We start from the raw sequence: 21,123 nt of genomic DNA, 5'->3' as shown, positions 1-21,123 counted from the left end.
TTGGGGGGGGTGGGGTCATGTGGATCAAATCAATCACATGACGCTGCCTCAGTCAGGTCCAGAGATGCTGTCATCCTGGGTGCACGTGTTTGTGTGAACATATGTAGACACAGGTCAATAAGTAGCTCGATGCTACTCAATGACCACTAATGTACTCTTTATGTGACCTTTGACCTTCAACCTCTCACCCTTCTGCCATATGACCTACGCCACCTGTCAGAGTGGGACGGGACAGGATGTGAGAGAGAGGAGAAACCGACCAAGACGGATTGGCCATGGAGACTTAAAACACGAGAAAGAGAAAGTGATTTTGACGAGGAGCGGCTGAAGGAGCTGATCTTTGTTGGTTCCGCAGCTGCGGACACATAAAAACATATGTTTGGAGTTAGGAGGAGCAGCAGGGAATAAAATGAGTCTGATGTGGCTGCACATGCTGTCATGAGAACTTAATCACTGACAGGATGACAAATAACTTTAATTATCCAAAGCCCTTTGTCATAACAACGGCCACTCAAACATTAATTGGTTAGTCTGTGGGGCTTAATTGTATGTCTCATTTAATAATGGCACAAATAAATTTTCCATTCTCTCTCTCTCTCTCTCTGTCTCTCTCTCTTTCAATTTAATTTCAATTCAGTTTCATTTGTGCAATGCCAAATAACATACATACATTATCGTGAAGAGCGTTACGTAGTTCTCTTGTGCAGAGTGAAATATTCGTTGTCTATCAAAGTGTGAATTAACAAGCAAATGAATTTTAACAAACAAATGTGTTTCATTAGACCGGCTGCAGCTAAGACGCAGCGACAACAATAACTGCTGCCACAGGGTTACACACTCAGATGTTGACGGTGAACTGCAGGAGAGACTTCGGTCTAGACACCAAATTGCTCAGATGGAACTCCGAGGTGGTGTGGAACCTACGCTGTAGGTTCAAGAATCTCAACAGATCTCACAGAAAATGAACGTGCCGTTTCTCTGGTGTCACTGAAACTTTAAAAAGTTTCCGGTTTGGTCTAGTTTTTACAGAACTTTAAAAAAAGGGCTGATTTTTACAAAGCACAAAATACCACTCTTGACTTTGATTAAATGATTTAAGAACTGAATAAAAGATTTCAGAGTCGATCGCAAATGTTATGGCCTGGGTCCAATAAGAAAATGAATCTAAATATCATTTAGTTCATCGATAGAACCACGAAAAGTCGACCAATCACTGTCTGTCTAGCACTTAAAGATACAGACAACAGGAAGAGGAACCTGAATGCAACAATGATACAAAGACGTTGCGCAGAAGAAAAATGAGTGGCCATTAGAAATATCGTAAGGAAAGCTGCGGAGAAAAATGACTACATTAGTCTGATAACCTTGGACAGATGAATCGATACTTGTGCGCATTAGTGGCCGTCCAAAAAAGCAGAACAGGCGAATAGAATTTCCATTTTAACTCAATAATGGACAATCCTACCTTGAATGAATACACTTATAACAAACGAGCCGCACACACACCCAGGCTGGGTTCAATCTAATAATTGCTGAACTTCAACGAAAACATTGAACTTTTAGTGATATTACTAATTAGACTGATTAGTAATCAGCCTGAGTGTCCTGCACAGTCATAAATTTACAGGCAATGGTTATGGCACAGTCATAAATTTACAGGCAATGGTTCCTCAACCTGTTTATAACACACATATTATTAAACATATTACACACAGAAATATATATATATATATTTATCAATGCTCCAGCACCACTGACTATATCAGTGGTCGTTGGAGTGATCTCGTGTCTCAGTGTTCTCATTTATGCTTGGCATTTACAAAGGAAGAGCAGCAACAGTAAATCTTTCTGGGTTGAAATTAAATAGAGATGGGGGACAAGGAGTAGAAAAAAGAAAAAAGAAAGAAAAGACGGAATAAGAAGAAAGACAGGGAATTACTGCAGGAAGAGTACTTTCTTCCTCTCATCGCTCTCTCCAAAGGCCAAGTGACAATTTGAACAATTACCCAGTGCCATTACCTCTCTCTGAACCTGGCTGGTTGAGAAAAGACAGACCTCCAAGACTGACTGAGAGAGAGAGAGTGTGTGTGTGTGAGAGAGAGAGAGAGTGTGTGAAAAGACACAAAAAGAACTGGAATAATTAGTTTGATTACAGTCATGATCATTTTTGTGTTAACAGCTTTGTTTGTATTTTCTTGTATTTCATTAGTTTGATTACAGTCATGATCATTTTCGTTTGTATTTTCTTGTATTTATTTATTTAAGAATGTGAATGACCACTAGGGGGGCACAGTCTGAAAACAATAACAAGGAGAATAATTAGTAACAAATAAAAAGGCGAAGAAGAAAAAGAAGAAGAAGCAGAAGAAGAAGAGGAACAAGGAAACCCAGATGAAGTGAAACCCAAATAACATCAAGTTAGTCTCTTAAAGTTACAGTCTATAAAAGTATAGTAGTACGCATTAATATAAGTACTGTATATATATAAACAATTTAATATTTTTTCACCTAAAAACTAATGAACGCATGTGCTGTGTGTGAGGCGGGACTTTAGGATCTCGTACGTCAGTTGAAACACACCTACAGGTGCACCGACACGCTGACACTGGAGGGGGCGACGGTGTAACTAACACCCAGCCAAAATAAGTCATGACATACCGTGAAAACGGAGGTTGGCTGTTGGGATTGGTCAGCCGCGTGAAACCTGATCTACATCGAGTTTCACTTTACATCACGACGTCAAGAAAAGCAGGCGAGTGGATGAATGTTGGATTTTCATGTCATTTCAGTCCATTAACCTCGGCTTGATTAATCTTATACTGGGAACTCTCCAGCCAGACACTCAAGGGACCAATACTGGTCCGTGCACCGGGGGTTTGGGGACCTCTGCGTCAAAGGTTCAAGGTCTTCAAAACAATCGTTTTTACCAAGAGGTTTTTTTTCTTTGTTTTTTTTGCACTGACTGGTGGACCAGATCAAGTAGGGTCTTACTTTACAGAAACAGAGGCTGGTAACCACGAGTGACATTAATCAGGACAACTGGTCACCTCAGAGAAAACAAAGCTCACCTAACAAACAGGCTCATCTAATGTGGAAACACAGGACGTTGTCCAGTGAGTGCTCTCGCAGGAGCAGCTCTTACTCCTCAAGAGTCCAATCAGGCGTGAATTTCCATTACACTTGAGAAATGTGTCCATCTGTCCACGGGGAAGATTAAACTGGAACACTAACACAGCAAATCATCGAAGCTACATCAGTGAAACAACTGGTCCACTGTGTTACCGTGTTTATCACCCACACTGAAGGAGAAATGTGTCTCTCTGCTCTTCCTACATTATTGAAAACAAGAGATTTTTCTTTTTTGCAAATTTGGAAAGAACTGAAAAAATAAATTCTGTTCTGGCGTGACAGTGAGATAGACAGGAAATAGGAAATTACTTGGGAGAGTTTCAGAGCTAAGAAAATATTTGTCTGCTACCTCTTGAGTATCCCAGGCTCAATATAAGCAATGGTGAAGTGCACTCTTTATTTGTTCTATGACAAATGTAGCCGTACGGAGGACAGAAACTCCAGTGACAAAGAGTAAATAATTTGAAGAGCGTGTCTATTTTCATCATCAAAACACAACAAGGGTTTTTAAGGAGAAAATAGTCGATAAAATAGACAATTTAAAAATAAAACACACTAAAGTTTCATATTGAAGTCCAAGTGCTTCTTAGAGGAAGTCGTTACCCATAACTGGACAGAACTGCCACAAATAGCCTGCAGTTTCTACAACATCTAATATATTTCCGTGACTCTTTTCTATATTTCCTCAAAATGTAATTTATTTTCAATCGCAATCTCTTACAGAAAGTTTCTATTAATGCCAAAACAAAAAATGACGGATGAAAGAACACTGCAGAGAAAATAAGATTGACACGGATATATGTGGAAAGTTCAGCCATTAGATTCACAGCTATTTTCCTCCGACAGTTTCTTTAAAATGTCAGACGGAGCTGAACAAAAACCTGTTGCTAATCTTCATAAGGATTTTGACCTAAAATCTCTTACATTCCTCAGGGTTTAAAAACCTGATCAAATAAAACATTTTACAATTATAACATCTGTCCTGGAACTATTTTGAATAACACTGATATCAGGCAACGTGGAAACCTGAAACAATATTTAAACCATGGATTTGTCAAAGTGGTAACTTTAGAAGAAATAAATCTTTTTTTTTGCGATCGGGGAAATCGAGGAGCTAAAAAAACGGGGGAGGGGGGATTGGACACCTGTCTGCCCTTTGACCTTTGGAGAAAGACATGGAAGAGATAAATATAAATAATAGCCTAATTTGTCTTCAAAGAGAGGTCTCGTGTGACCGAGTGTGACTTCCTTTGAAATAACTCTAAAAGACACAGGCAAAACTCTTGCGTAAGTCGAGATTCAATTTTCAAAATGAATCCGTCCTGGAAAAACTACTGACTAAAACTACTGACTACTACGAAAAGAACTCCATAATATCTTACAAAAAAAAAACATTTTATCAAACACCTTATACTGATTCAATGGCACCAGACACAAGATGACTGAAACCAAGGCTGATACCAAATCAATAAGGATCAATCATACTCTATCAATACCACTGACTGTCTCTCTGTCTATTCAACCAGCAGCCCGGGGGCCACATGTGGCCCAGACACCACCTCAGAGTGGCCCAGTCTGTGGTCGTTGCGTACAGTAATGGACAGAATCACAAATGGTCAGTGAAGAGACTTTTTTTTTTTTAACAGTAGAACAGACCATGAATGCAACACTCTCTGTAGCCTAGCAACATGCAATCCATAATGTGTCACTTGTGTTTGGAAGTGTTAGAAACCATATGTTTATTTGAAATGAGTGTGTAGGGGTACTAACAACTATCATTAGTTTTTTTTTTTCAATTTATTCATAAGTTGTTGTCCACATTTTGACGTGGGCACATTGGCTGGATACGAGGCAAATATCAATTCTACACAATTTGTAAGTACAGCAAAAAAAATAAATAAACACAATTTGTAAGTACAGCAAAAAAAAAAAAAATTGTTGGTCTTAAGTCATGTTTTTTACCGTCTCAGTGGCGTCCTCATTATGAGAAGGTTCATTCTCTTTGATCTGAGGACCGAGAGCCGAGTCACTGCTACTCCTCACCAACAGCGGCGTGTCTGTGAAAACATCACACACACACACACACACACACACACACACACAAAGACAAACAGCATCAGCAATATTTCTATATTCCTTTACGTTTCACACACACAGTCTAAACAGTGTAAACTGCTACGTGTCAGTTCAAAGCAGAGGACCAGGTCGTGACCCTGGACTCCTGACTACTGGGTACACACCACACAAATCTTTACAATCTTTGTTTTGAGGCCGTGTTGAAAAAAGAAAAAAAAACAGTTTTAGGCAAAAGAATGTGAGTTTAGAGGAAGAGTGTTTATACAGCGTGTCTGTAATGACTGGATAACTACTGACAGAGTTTACAACAGTCGGTCCACAGTCTACAAATCAACCACTCTGCTGCAGGTCTTTGTTTATATGAGATACCTCTGTCAGGAACCAGGTGACATACAACCAAGTAACTGCTTTACTGCAGAGTTACTGTTGAAGCTCGACCTCAAACGACGTCTTTGACCCCAACTGTTGTACAAATATATAGAAACATATATATACAGCATATACACATTTATAAACACACACACATATATACATATACATATATACACATATACATACATACATATACATATGTATACATACATATACATACATACATACACATGTATACATAAATAGAAACATATATATACAGCATATACACATTTATAAACACACACGCACACACATATGCATACATATATCTATATACATATATATGCATGCACAGAACCATAGCATATATATATACACATATATACAGACACACATATATATACATATATACACATATTTATACATATAAATACATATATACAGATACACAGTGAAATAATTAAACAGATTTATACTGAACCATGTGATGTATTTACACTGATCAGCCCAGTCTTACACACTACACATTAACGTGAGTGTTGCGTCACATCTGCTGATGACACGATTACAGCAGCTTCACCGTAAAGCTCAGTCCTGACCGTTGTTCTGGGAGATGTGTGTTTTCACCAAACGTTGTGTTTGTTACATGATCTAACGCAGCAGCCAGAGTGTGTGAGCAGCTAATGAATGGCCTTGTTTCTTTATATTCCTCCAGTGCACCGGTGTTCGTGCATCTAAATGGCCAATAAGTGGCTGATTTGCAAATCTCTGAGTGAACGTAGGTAACATATGATAGTGTCTCCCTCCTCTTCACATCTCATCAGCCCACTGCATAAAATCATCATTTAACTCAAGCTGATGGATGAAGAGCACCACACTATTGCCCAGGCTGCAGTTTGGGCTTCGAGACACAGGGAAATATGGAGAAAGGTCAACGCAGCAGAAAGCCAAACAAATAAATAACATTTATAACGGGGGGATATTATGATGTGTGAGGGGCGTTTTCTATCCCCGTATCAACTCCCTCCCCTCACTCACGCGGCCTCTCGATCTATACAGACATTAAGAGCGTTGTCATGTTAGCCTCTAAGGTTCCACTGGGGAAAAGGCAGAAAGGTGGTGGAGATGGAGAAGAGAACCCTGAATGAGTGGACTACGGAGAACATATGCCAAATGATATTTGTAGGGTCGTATATTGATCGGTACAAAATGGACCCTTGGTGCTCTTAAGACGCGCAGGGGGGTGTGTATGGATTACATCAAGCTCAATCAATTCATTTTTTTTAAAGACCCGCAGTCGTAGGGGTAATAATGGCTGGCCTTCAAAGGAACTAGAAGAAAACGAAAACAAACATAAGGCAGACAAAAGAAAATGACTGAAAGTGTAGAAAATATGACTACAGTATAAAAACGTACAACGATGGAAACAAGTGTAGAAAATATGACTACAGTATAAATACGTACAATGATGGAAACACATTTGTCCATTTGTCCATTGGTACCTGAGAAGGACATCTGGGCTTGACCTTGGCATTTGAAGGTCGTTACTTTAGCATCTCTCGTCACAGAGACGGTAAACAAAATTGGCCTGTTTTATAATCCTACAACAATTTTTAGTTTTTTTTAAACGACGTTGATGGTTCTGTGTTCATCACAGTGAAAATTACAAATTACAAAAAAACAACCGGTCACATGTTCTACCTTCCACCTAAACTGTGTTGTTTTCTGTTTCTGTTTCACCTTCAACGGCAGCCGCTGCAAACACAACAGTTTACCATATCCTGGTTGGATCAATTCCTCTTTGCACAAGGTTAATGCTCTATTGTAAGTCGTCCTGGTCTAAATTCAATTACACTCCACTGCAGATTCCCTCATCTGGAATGATTTTATTTAAGGTGAATACCTTGTTAAAGTACTGCTGTCATTTCTTAGGTCATCCAGTGCCTATTGTGGTGCACGTATGTATGAAGGGGGGAAAATGTTTTTTTTTTACCCCTGTACCTTACCCATCACACAGCTGAAGAGAGACAAAGACATGTGGAGAGAGGGGGGGGGGGGGGGGGGAGGGGATGGAGAGGTGTAGGTAATTGTTCTGCAGACACACGAGACAGTGAAGGAGGCCCACGTCTGACCTTCCCCTTTGACAGTGATCGTCTCCAGAGCTCCGATACTTCTACGAATCCACGACAGTCACACATTTGCACTAATCTCTGCTGACAGGGGTCTGTTCTCAGAGAGACTAAACTTCCTGTCTTTACAGTGTCTGGACCGCGCACGCGAGGCCCCTGAACCATTTAGAAAGGTCGAGCAGATGAAAATGTCACATCTTATTGCTGTTAAATCCCAAACTGGCTCGTACTGTAAAATGTCACGCGCAACTCCGTAACCATTTAATTATGTTGTTTTGTCAACAAATAATTGAGAATTTTATGAAAAATACATACAAATTCAAACAAGTTATCGCTGAGAGAAAACAAACTGAATGTTAAACATTAAAAACAGGTGATTTTTTTTTGATGATGCTTCAGGTTCAGGGCAGTTAATTCAGTCACAGAGTCAAGACAAAAATATGAACTAAAATTCGGCACTTCACCCTGCAATACCCTTGTACCCCTTATGGGGCCTGCCCCCCAAGTTGGGAACCATCGACTTAAAGTATAGTAGTTTTCATTGGAAATCAAAAGATAAGTGGTACAATCAGAAACGCTGACTCTGTGTGTCCTTGTTTTGCTTACTAAAATAAAAAAAAATCTGGAAAAAAATAAGAAATAATAACTGATGAAGAGAGCATGATGGGAAAATCAGTTTCCATGCTGTGTTCATTATTATTTTACCCAGTCCTGTCTGTCCCATTTTTTCCTTCTCTGTTCCTGAAATCTCGACCAAATCTCTCCTTTTGTTTCACTCTTTTCCTCTTTACTTCCATGGGAACGCATTAATCAGTCAACGTGAACCCAAATGCAATTTTGCAGCATGAAAACAAATGATCCAGGTGATAAATGATGCACATCGACCATTAACAAAGATCTATGCATTACATTTACATTACTCTGGCTTCCCGCAAATTAGATTCTAAATATTTACGCTATGAATTTTTGATTAGGTTCGGTTTGATGCACATTTTGTACCATCTATCTTGTTAGGCACATGACATTTAAGCACCATCTAAAAGGTGTTTTCTTTTCATTAATATTTTAAATACAGTTTGATTAAATGACATTTTAAGTGTATAATATAAATAAAATCTGTCTTTTATTATTTTCCTGTTTGTTTCTTTACACATGAGCTCTTTATTTTGCTCAAGAGCCACTTTATACAGTGGACTGAAACAGCGTCACTAATGTTATTTGTCCAGGTTAAAATAAATTTGACACAGATACAGTCACAATGACCAAACACTTAGCTACTTGTTAGCTACCTGTTAGCTACCTGTTGGCTACTTGTTGGCTCAAGGCACACTGAATTATCTACCAAGGCGCGGACAGGGGGAGAAGTGCCATTAAAAACATCAGGAGTGGCCAACGTTAACATGGAAATGAAAAATTAACCTTGAACAAATGTCAACTTTGGAGCGAGCTCGGCAGATTACTCACTGGACTTGAGCACAGAGGAATTAACTTCAATCTCTCCTCCTGTGATTGGCTGAAACGCTGAGAGCTCGGTCTGGTAGAGTTCAGGACTGGGGGCTAAGCTTGTGTTAGCGCCGTCCCTGTGCTGGGCTTCCTGTTCCTCATACACCGCCATCAGCTGTAAGACACAACAAGAGAGCGCTCCAGTTACTTCACAACAACAACAACAAGTCTTCAAGCCTTAGAAACAAAGTATACGTTAAAATGTTGGAGACAAAGGCACTCAGTTCAAATCTATACACATTTTCTCTCCTCTGAGTTCACGATGATTAGTACACACACACAGACTGGCTCTACCTTATGGACGAGGACGCTATAGAGGACATTCAAGGAGCCCAGCATTTCCTGTTTGTGTTTTTTTCTACCGATCAACAACGGTCTCCATTCGTGTCTCGGCTTCACTTGTGCATCGACTGCCGTCTGCCGACTCCCACAGTATTATATAGAGGAATCCCTCTCTATTGACTATTGCACTGAGTCTGCATTTAGCCTAACATGGCACAGGGCTGGTCAACACAGTGTTCTAGGGGGCTCCATGTGAGAGCTGAATGGATAGGACTGCATGTTGGTGTTGTGTGGAGGGCGGCCCTGAATAGAGAGGACAGTGCTGGTAAAGCCAGAGGCTTCCTGCTCCAACGGAATCAACAGGATGGTTGAGCATGAACGTGATAAACACAAGCTTGACTATCTATAAATAAATACCAAAAAAAAAAGAGAGGGGGAAAAGATGACAGCAAAAAAAAAAAGAGAGGGGGAAAAGATATTTCAATAAAAATACATTTCATATTTTTAATTAAGTCATATGTATGTCTCCAATTTGATAACAATATTTTTTTTTTGTCAAGCAGGAGCTGTTCCATTTGGGAAATACGTAGAATTGTTTGAATTGCTGTGATGTCACTTCCTCATATCATGTAATACGTTAGGAACAGAACAGACCATCTGAGGTATGGTCAATCCAACACCCTTCTTGCCTCGTTCCAATTCAAACCTCACCTATTGGTCAGCAGGACTGACACCACTCAAGTCTCCCACATATTCATGTACCGTGTCACATTCCCCACATCTATTTATAAAGAACACATCTTACTCCGTGACTCACTGCATTTCTCCTCAGACGACCTGAACTTGATGTTTCGTTTCCTGCCATTACACAGCTGTAGTTGACACAGTCTGCACGGCTCAACTTTGTTCCAAGTTCCATGATATCAATTATCTTTTGACAATACATTTGAAGTATTTTTTTAATTAGTCATATATGAGGTGGTAAAAGAATGTAACATCTCTGTACTGATGGTGACATGTTTGAGAATGAGCTAACTATAAAACATTCTCTGTAGTGAGTGAGAAGAGACGACTCTTATTAAACCAAAGACTTTTATACACTGTTTAAAAGACTCACCTGAAATAAACTTCTTATCAGGTCATCATAAACAAAAGTTCATATAAAACTCAGTATAATTTAATATGAAAATATCAGCTCAGCCATGAGGCTGAAGATGAAAAAAAAAAAACATATTCCAAACTGTAATTCAAACAGAGTGTATGAATGTTGGAAAATGTGACAGGTCTTAAAATGAGTAGATAAGGTAAACGTAGCCATCTGGAGTCTGTTAAAAAAAAAAGTCTGTTAAAAAAAAAAGTTAAAGACAGTTAAGAGAAACAGGAAAGGACTTGGTCTCTTCTCTTCATGACAGGCGACTGAAAGACCTGTCAAACAAAATGACATCACAGCCCAGAATAAAAGATCAGAGTGAAACGGTCATGAGACCGTGGAAAGTAAAGGCTAAAAACTAGCATTATGATAATAACGTAACGGTGGGCACTGATGGATGTGCTGTACCGTAAAAGCCTCCGAGAGTAAGAACAAAACCACTGACAGCTGACACTATTGGGGTGAAAATGTAAAAACCTGATGAAGTCAACGTCCCCTGTTTTCATCTTATGTGTCCACATATAATATATATGTATATATATGTGTGTGTATATATATATATACATATATATACAATTTACTTTAACCATATCATGAACAACTATATCTTGTTGTTTTTAGCATAGTGTAGGTTTAACAACTCGCAGTGTTAATCGTGATTAATCCATATCTATCCAGTGATTGGTCGGATTCAAATGTGTACTATTCAAGTACTGAGAAGTAGTAAAGAAAAGTACCTGCAGTACATTTAGATGTGAGCCTCGGGAAAACACAAGTTCAGATACATGTGCAGACAGGTCTCAGTACCGCCCTCTTCAGTTTCTCTAATTCATAGCAGAATAACTGCCCATCACTATAATACAGTCGTGGGACTGTTAAAACCACAGCATTTCCTTGTTTATCTACAGATGAGTTCATTTCTTCGTCTCAAAGTCTGAATCTGCCTCGTAGATTATAAAGTCTTGTCTCGTTTAAAGAACACCAGTCCTTTTATTAAAATTAAAAGTGCAGACAAAATTGAGAGGTGGATTAATAGGTGTTTGGGATTTAAAGTGCATAAAACTGCAACAGGGTGTACACACACACACACACACACACACACACAGTCTTTTCACATCATAACCCTTTTAATCCGGTCGATTAGAGCCTTATGGATTAGTACGGGATGGATCAATAAAGTGCAACAGTCAGCTGAATGTGTGTGCTTGTACACCGCCAACAGGCAGTGCACAGCAAGCATTCTTTAAACACTCCTGGTCTGTCTACACCACCAAACTTTGATTTTTTTTTTTTTTTTTTTTTTTACTCACAACCACTTACTATAAGAATCTGTGACGGTGTTGTGTGTTTTGTGTGTGTGTGTGTACATTTGTGTCTCGTATTTTATGCATTCATCACGAGGCCGAGCGGTGACCACTCCATCACCAAACTGTAGCCTTGAATGGATTCGATGGCCTTGTCATAGCGGTCCTTGTCTGTCATCAATATTTTGCTGATTTGTTTTTTTTTTTTTATCCTTTAAGTATTGAAGGAAATGGTGACAGGGCAGATGAAGGTTAGTAGACAGGGCTGGTAGTCAAGTCAAGTTTACATCTTGGTAGTCAGAGACTTTAAATAAGAGTGAATCTTTACCTTTGTGATCATGAACGGACAGAGGATCAGTGGAGGTCTGATCAGAGACGTTTACAGAATAATCTGAGTACAGTCTTGTGGTGTAGTACAGTAGCTCAGAGCCCAGACACAGCCCTCCACCCCTGGTGCACCACAGAGTACAGCCCTCTGTCCCTGCCTGTCTATAATCACTGCAGGGCTTCACAGATGGGTTAAATGCAGAATCATTTCCCTTTGGGAATTATTAGAGTAGAGGAAGAGCCAGTGATTAGGCAGATTTTTTTTTTTTTTTTACAAAGGAGGTTCTTTTTGACACAACCCAACCTGGGATTTGTGGACCAGGTGGTATTGGACCCAGAACCTTCTGGTAACAGGCAGAGAATCTGCACCATTTAAGAATTAATTTCAAAAATGAATAAATAGAAGTAAATGATAGGGAGTAAAGTAGAACCAGGATACACTGATTCACCAGGACCAGGTTCTGTCATTTCTACACACAGATGGTTAGTGCAGGTACATGTTTGTGTTGTTCCTCATTTCTCTACAACCAGTGCAGTATTTCAGGAATATTTTAATCACGACCGCAAGGAATCAGAAATGATTCTGCATCTGGTCAAAGTGTAGAAGTGAAGCCTAAAACAACTAAGACTAAAACACTTTCACGTGAAGCTCTTTCTGCATGGGTATTGCACACACACACACACAAGTGGACACACTGCATGACACTGGCTGGACTGACAGCACCCCCTAGCACTGCACAACAGCAACTACACCTCCAGTTCACTGAAGTGACTCCACGGACACCCACATATATTTAAATAAACAGTTTTATGATGATATGTGAGAAGTTAAGACATAAGGACCCAGGCTGCGCCTGTTACTCTGTGATAGACCTTATCTGTTTACCTGTCTGTCTGTCTCTTTCAACCCACGGAGAGAAAAACAGAGAGAAAATCTAATAGACCTTATCTGTTTACCTGTCTGTCTCTTTCTTTCAACCCACGGAGAGAAAAACGGAGAGAAAAACTTGGCTTCATGACTGGTGGTGTACACAGACTCCTAAAAATGAGCTGTGCTCCAAGATATGCCTCCCCCGTGGACCGGCTTTTATCATCGGCATGTCGTCATCCCCCTACTTGCCCTTTTGATGTAATACCAAAGACACTTTTATGTCTCTTGACATAATTCTGATGCTCTCTGTGCCACGCACTTAAAAGAAGTCGGAGCTAGGCCACTAATGTGGCCAGATGAGGTCACTGCAGCGGCCAAACACGCTCTACGTAAAGCTGGCGTGACAGGTAATTCTTTAAAAGCTTTGCGCATGTCTCCGTCTGACGCCCGTAAAATAAATGACCACATGGGGGGGCGTTTGTGTGAACTCTGTGGAAGGTCATTTCTTCCACAGCTTCATCACTACGTGCTGATCTTTTTTTTTTCTTTCCTGATTTACCTTTTTATTATTTCTACCTTACTCCTTCACCTTTGTCTCTTCCTTCCCCTCTTATTTGCCCCACCTCCTTCAGAGTCTGTTTACCTCCCACCCTCAGTGTCCACATATTTCTTCAGCATTAAACTCCTATTATCTTCTGCTCGCCTCCGTCCTCGGAGCTTTATAGCTGCTCCATACAAATCAGCTGATGTAGATCATCATGTTCTGGCACTTTTACTCCTCAGATAAAAACAGCAAAGCAACAAAAGAGCATATCGATTAACAAATGAATCTGGTGCAGCCCAACACTGTCTTCACTCTCACTTTCTCTTCGTCTTTTTTACTTGTCTTTCAATTACTTTAAGTACAAATACAGATAAAGTAGTACCTGTATTTAATACCTGTCAAAATACAAACTTTTGTGTTAAAACCTAGTATGTTAGAATAATTGTAATATTTCACTATAATGGCATTTATTGGTGGTTCTCAAACTGGGGTCCACGCTCCACTGTTGGTACATAAATACAGCCTGTTATTAGTAATGATCTTCTTTTCTAAACAGTATAGATCTACGCTGCTGAATCTTTATTTTGGTCACAGTTAAAGAGACAAAAGACAAAAAGTTTTCAAGGTGGTAGGTGGCATTAACAGTTTGACAGACACTGGCAGCGACAGTGAACGACAGTGGCGTCAGTGAGTTACCAACGGGGCAGAATTAGAACAGAAAGGTTCGCATTAACAGTTTGACAGACACTGGCAGTGACAGTGAACGACAGTGCGTTACCAACGGGGCAGAATTAGAAAAGAAAGGTTCAAACGTTCAAAATGTAGAGACAACTGCACTGTGAAGCTCAAGATTAGTAAAAGAACAGTATCATTACATACACCGCACAAAGGGACGGCATTAAAAACAGGCGTTTACACACACACACACACACACACACACACACACACACCGACTGTGACCTCTCCAGGATAATTGATCCATGGCCTGGAAATCAATAAGCAGGATGGTGTTGTCTCCGTACGGAGAATATGGATGAATGGAATTTACCTGCTCAGCAGTTTGCAGCTTGTGTGCAGGTTGGTGCGGGTGGTGTGTGTGTGTCTGTATATGTGCTGACCCACAATTGATTTCCAGTCACCGTGCCTCCCAAAGGAGCAGGAGGAATCCAGACAAAACAGACGGGAAAGATGAATGGATGACAGATACGTGGGGAACCAGAGTCAAAGACAAAGGCACAGGATGAAACAAACTACTTTTAAATAGTGGGATAATAATAATAATGAAAATAAAAATTAACAATTAAACCAAGGCTGCCTCAATGCCAACGAGCAGAACAACTGATGTCAGTCATTGTTGTGTTTGCATTAAAGTTTAGGTCTATTGTACCTTAGTCTTTCAGCCTGTGCATGAAAACTAAAGACTCTCTGTATTAATCCAGCACTGCAGACTGGTTGTGGACCACACACAGCCATATGGAAGACCATGATGGTGATACAAGGTGGCACAGATGGACACATTCTGTTCAGGCAATATTCCCAACCATCCACCAGAAACGCTCTGAATGGCAGCACTCAAAAACCAAAGGGTTCTTTTAACCCGTGGAAGCTGCACAGACTTCATCCTGCGTTATGGAAATCCTGATCTAAAAAAAAAAAAAAAATAATAATTTAAGCTGCCACACTAGCACAGCTAGCAATAGCATAAAGGGGGGAAACGGGGGAAAGTATTAGCATGTCATCGTTTTCCGACTGCCTTTGATAAAAGCTGCGTATATGATGTAACTGACGATAAACCGACAGCAACGTGGAGGTTTCACAGCAGGAACAAACGTCCTACGATACGACTGGGACTTTCTCATATAAATACAGCAGCAGTAGCTGATGTAGAAGCTTATGGAGCCTGGTGAAGCCCACTCATCACATCATTTTCTATGCATAATCAGTCCTGATTAAAAATGTTTGGCTTTAGAGAGCATGAAAAGGTCTTGGTCTGCAGTTTGCCAGATTGCTGCAGCTTTTCAATTAATGCAGCTGCGTATTTCTCCCAAACTCTTTCACTTCAATTTGCCGCAGAGACTAATAAGAACAAGTTTCTATATTTCCGTACCGAAGATAAATTATACAGAAATAACATTACGTCACTAATATGCCTGGCAATGTAAATGACTTACATTACTTTTTTTTATTTACTTAAAACAATGCTGTACCAGCAACAGCAATTGCATTTTTAGCACCACCTGCAGGAGAGAGAGAGGCCACAACCTCTGTGTACAGATACATAAATACCAAAACACAAAAAAAGTTTACATGTGTAGAACTTTGATATCTTGGACTACTATCCTATTACCTATAACTCCTTCCTTTTCTTGTTCCTATAATGGTGAGAAGACAAACTCAGGAATCAATTAGTCTTTTTTCCACTTACAGCCAATGGAAATGATGATTGGACAGATAACACATACAATCAATACGTTCATTCACCGTCACGGTGGCATTCATATTTCCTAAATGTAACTTCCAGCACCAATAAAAATCACAACCTACAAATTAACATTGTGTCAGGTCTACTGTGAGGACCAGGGTAATGGACTATGGATTTTTTTTCTTCTTCTTCTTCTTTCTTTTTTACATGCATTTCCTGAAAATGTACATTAATGCCCCCGTTTTAAACACCAATAAAACGTCAACATCACAATCACAGCCCTCGTTTCACTCTCTCTCTCTCTCAGAACATCCATTCAGACCTAACCATAATGACTGTTGATTTCCAATATGGTCAAATCTGGTCTTTTGAACTAGTTTTGAAAGACCATAAACCAACCCTTAGCTCTTGTATCTGTAAATAGCTCATTTATGCAGCCTTGCTTTTCTTTTATCCTCCTTCTTCTTTCCACTGTCTTATCTCTTTCAATTGGCTCTTCGCATAACAATGGAGTCTGAGTGGCTTCTGAAGAGGGATTTGCTGTCTGTCAGATGCCACTGATTAGAACCAAAGACGCAATCCTTTCTGTCAGAAACATATAATTTCTTTTTTTTTTTACACCCATGGACGCACCATGTTTTGATGGTTGCCATCTTGAAATTAACACATCAAAAACAACTGCACTGTTAACCGTCAGCTGACGTTCTTAGATTTACCGAGCAGGTGCACAACGGTACATAAACGTACACACACACGAACACAAAGATTTTAAAAAAAGTTACACATGTTTCGTACAAACGTATTTCGACAGCAGACGACACAAACGGGGGCAAACAATAATTTGTACCAATCCCATTTATATTTGCACCCAAACACCAACTGAAAACAGGGGTCGTCTCTCCATCGACGTCTACCGCCTCAGTGTGTCGTATTTCACCCACATGCAATTTGTAAAATTGAAATGATAGCCAAGCCTTTTTTCTGTGAAGTAAAGTCATCGTAAAGAACTGGAGATTCCGACAGTCAATTTAGGGATTTTCAAGTTACTCGCTTCTCATTCCCACAAATCTGCACACAGCCGACAGGATCATTGATTTATGATTGGGATTAAAAATAAATCTTCACCAAGATATTGGATCCTTGTTTCATAAATTTTGTTTTACTTGCACCTCAAAAATCAGAAAAGAAAAAAAAAAACCCCACATGAGATATTTTACCGTGTGACAGGCGTTCAGCAGCACCAGGATAATTTAAAAGCATGATGGACAAAAAAAAAAGTGTTTTTTTCACAAATGCACATATTTCAGCCCTGTAGGTGGCGATAAAACACCAAAATCTTAAAATACTAAAAATCCTAAAAAGAATTGGTGTAGTCAGAACACAACAGACCAGATGATGGGTACCAGAGCCAGAAAAAAAATCTTGAAATGATGAATATACTAGCTGTCATTGTGAGTTTGTACTAATCAGTGCATTGAGTAGAAAGATGAAAAATGCCATATAAACTAGATGACAAATGTTTTTTTTTTGTCGTTTAACTCAGCATCATTTTGACAAAAACAGAACCAAACATTTAGCTCAGCATCATTTTGACAAAAACTTTGAATTTAATCATTTACTCGATGATAATTCTCATAACATTATTATAAAATTCAGATAACGTAATTACAAAGCCTCTTATTAATTCCTGAAATGTCTACCACCAATAATAAATAAATCAGTCCAACGTCAGTCCGGTCAGTCTTTCCTCAGCGGTCTACGATGCAGACCGACACACGTGCTCGTCATGGACCGATTCTCAATCATACGACCATTTAGTCCATCCAACGCCAACGAACCAGCACATCCAGGCACTTCATTAAGATAATTCATCAGCACAATGAATCCACGAGGACGTGGACTTCATAACGATAACAATTAGTAACACACACACACACACACACACTGTTGTGTGTATCTGTCTATTCTTGGCGGGTCCCAGGTGCTGCTGTGTTTCCTTAATTAAGAGCCGGGCTCCATAAAGACCACATGCTTCATCGTTTATCACCCTCATCATTAACCCCCGTCCCTCTCACCCTTCCTCACCCTTCCTCCCCCTCTCTGTTTCATTTCAATCACTCCTTTAACCCCTTCTCCATAACTTAAAATCAATCTTGCGTACCCCGCTGGTTGACTCCCTCATGCTGTCACCCCGTGCTCCATTCACACACTGTCACCATTAACCCAGCATTTGTCTTTATTTCTGCCTCTACTCCACAATGCTTTAATTGCCACCCTCCCTCTGACTTTCATTTTATTCACTCTTGTAATTAACCCCTCTTCTTCTCTGCACCCTCCCGTTCCTCTTCCTCTCAAACGCTTCTACAAATTGCCCCCGTATCTTCCGTCTCCCCGTGCCTCCCCCCCCCATTCCCCTCGAGACCCCCCTTTAATGTTCACTCTGGCACTCTTCCCCGGTTCCTCCACTCTTAAGACGCTGCTTGCCATTCTTGCCATTACTCAATTAACCCTCATTGGTTCCTGGACAAGGGTCAACATATGTATTAGTTCTGGATCAGAACTTTGACAGACGACGGCTTCAGGCAGACACACACGCTTAACCAGGAAGGTGTGACTCAGAAATCATTAGAACTGTTAGAAGAAAGGTGGAAAAACAGATAAGTGGAGGAGGTGAGGGAGTGTGGTGAGACGAGCGGGTGAGAGAAAGGAGGCCACGGTCTGAAATCACTGTTAGAGTCAGGACAAATGTCAGCACAGAGAGTAGAGTTTGGACCAATGACTATTCAGTAAATAAAATCATGGTGTTAACATGGTGGAAAATGGACCATGTGACTACACCAGTGTTTCAGTCACATGACATGTTTTTCATTAGAATCCTAGAACAAATGTTTCATCTGGTAAAACTATTAGTTCACAAATCAGCCTAAAGAACACGGGTTCATTTCCAAAATTCTTTTTTGAAGATGTAAGTTTTTCTTGTTTTTTTCCAGTGCAGTAGCAGTAGTAGTTCAGACAGCGACCTCTGCAGGCTCATATATAATATGGGGTGTATTTTTGGATGTTGCTCCTCACAGTCCATAAAATACTGAACCTCATCAACAGCGTAACAGATAAACTGTTACGTGAACGGAAATATAAACTTTGCAGTTATTTGTTACATGGTAGAAAAAAAAACACGTGCATTTGTTTAATTAATTAGAGCCAATATAAACTTTGCAGTGATTTGTTACAAGGTAGAAAAAAACAAAACAAACCAAACCACGGACAAACTAACGTGCATTTGTTTAATTAATTAGAGCTTCACAACTTGTTGGTAATGATGAGTGCTCCTCCAAGGAGGCCTTGAGGGATCTTCAATGCCACATTCACAGGCCAACGTTTGCCTCAGTGCCCATGTGCTGCACACACACACACACACACACACCCTCCCACAGACACAGAGACAGAGATGAGGAAGCTGGTCTTCAGCAGATGGCTGGTGGTAAAGAGTGAGAATGATCAAATCTGCCCACTGTTTCATCGCCTTATCCATTATTCCACTTCACTGCTTTTGACAAAAGCCTGTGTGTGTGTGTTCACAAGTACTGTATATTCTGTGTTCAGCTTCCATCTCTGAGTCCCTTCATGTGTTTACTTCGTTCAATCACTCACACAGTGTAACAGAACAGTGTTAAAAAAATTAAAAACATTCATTTGAGGCGTAAAAAGTAGAACGTTTCATTGGGTTTTGTCTGTTGCCTTCACCGTTTCCACCAATCACATGTAACGGTCTGTATGCAATCAAACTAATGGAACATTACAGAGCTGTTCAGAATGTGCCACATGAGTGAGATCGTACCAGACTGGTCTGTCTGTGTGTGTGTGTGTGTGTGAGACCAAGTGAAACATACGAGGCTACGCAGCACTGAGGGTCTGGTTTGAAGTCTGTCTGTTTCTGATGACTTATGTGGGGTTTGGTGTGTGTGTGTGTGTGTGTGTGTAAAAGAGAAACATGAAGGTGTTGAGTGTCAGCAGCGTTTTTACACATGATTCACTGAAGCACACACACACACACACACACACATGTATAAATGGCTGGTTGCAGAAATAATTCAGCGCAGAGTGCGTTCACCATTACGACTGAAGCTAAATAAGATTTAAGACCTAAAAAAAAGTGATCGTGAACGCACACCCTTTTACTTTATCAAACAATACAAAGGTAAATGTTCGTCACGTGCCGAGCGACACTGTAAATCACCGTACGAGACGTAACCTTTGGGTCGCGTCACTAAAAGCTACATATGCACATGCAGTATGTACATAAAGTGAAGGCGGTTCCACGTTAACGTCGACTGACAACGAAGACTGACAAATGTGCCGCTGTAGTGCCATTTAACAATGAGGCCGTAGCCTCATTAGGTATAATTCACAATTCAGCTAATAGCTGAGATCTTAGCTCCTGAAGTGGAGGTTTATGGTTCCTCTACCCTTCTCAAGGACTAGCAGCTACACCTGGTCTCTCTCATTCACACACACACACACACCATCATCAGTGATGACGAACACACACATCACTCTGGTGAAGTGAGAAATGTCTGGCTGTGTAAGGAACATGACAAAGAAATGAGGTCTGAGTCAACCTACATGGACGTGGACGTGAACGTCTCCTGTCTGTCCTCCTAACAGCTGCTGTGTCCTTTCAGAGGACAAAGACAAGTGTTCAGGTTAAACACAGTACTTCAACACTGGAAAAGTCCACTTCAGAAAACTTTATTGATAAGATTCGAGGCGGGAGGAACGAAGTATATTGATGTACTTTAAAGAATATACATAAAGGATAAATAAAAATATAAAAAATGTTCTTGTATCTTTTCTATTGATTTTTCTCAGTCAACAGAAAAGGATAGTGTGTGTGTTTTTTTTTTTGGTTTTTTTTGGCAGTCGTGCCTGGACCTGTACATTGCCTGTGCAAAAACACACACATTTACTCTGTAAATAAAACCAACACAGAGTCTACAGTAATAAGTAGCACTGCTTTCTTTAGGGGAAGGTA

At 40.1% G+C, this 21,123-nt stretch overlaps 1 protein-coding gene across 6 annotated transcripts in view; it reads right to left on the bottom strand.

The window, feature by feature from the left end:
• The window catches only part of pard3bb (par-3 family cell polarity regulator beta b), a 119,087-nt gene that overhangs the window by 83,931 nt on the left and 14,033 nt on the right, over positions 1 to 21,123 (bottom strand). For all 6 annotated transcript variants that reach the window (XM_008329106.3, XM_025063568.1, XM_025063570.1 and 3 more), the window contains exons 4-5: positions 9,153 to 9,306; positions 5,092 to 5,186 (exon numbers count right to left, since the gene is read on the bottom strand). In XM_008329106.3, coding sequence (XP_008327328.1) covers positions 5,092 to 5,186; positions 9,153 to 9,306 — 249 coding nt within the window. The remainder of the gene's footprint in view (positions 1 to 5,091; positions 5,187 to 9,152; positions 9,307 to 21,123) is intronic.

Source organism: Cynoglossus semilaevis, chromosome 16 (genome assembly GCF_000523025.1).
Source record: "Cynoglossus semilaevis isolate Cse_v1.0 chromosome 16, Cse_v1.0, whole genome shotgun sequence".
Classification (NCBI taxonomy): domain Eukaryota; kingdom Metazoa; phylum Chordata; class Actinopteri; order Pleuronectiformes; family Cynoglossidae; genus Cynoglossus; species Cynoglossus semilaevis.
This window is presented reverse-complemented; position numbering and strand designations above follow the sequence as displayed.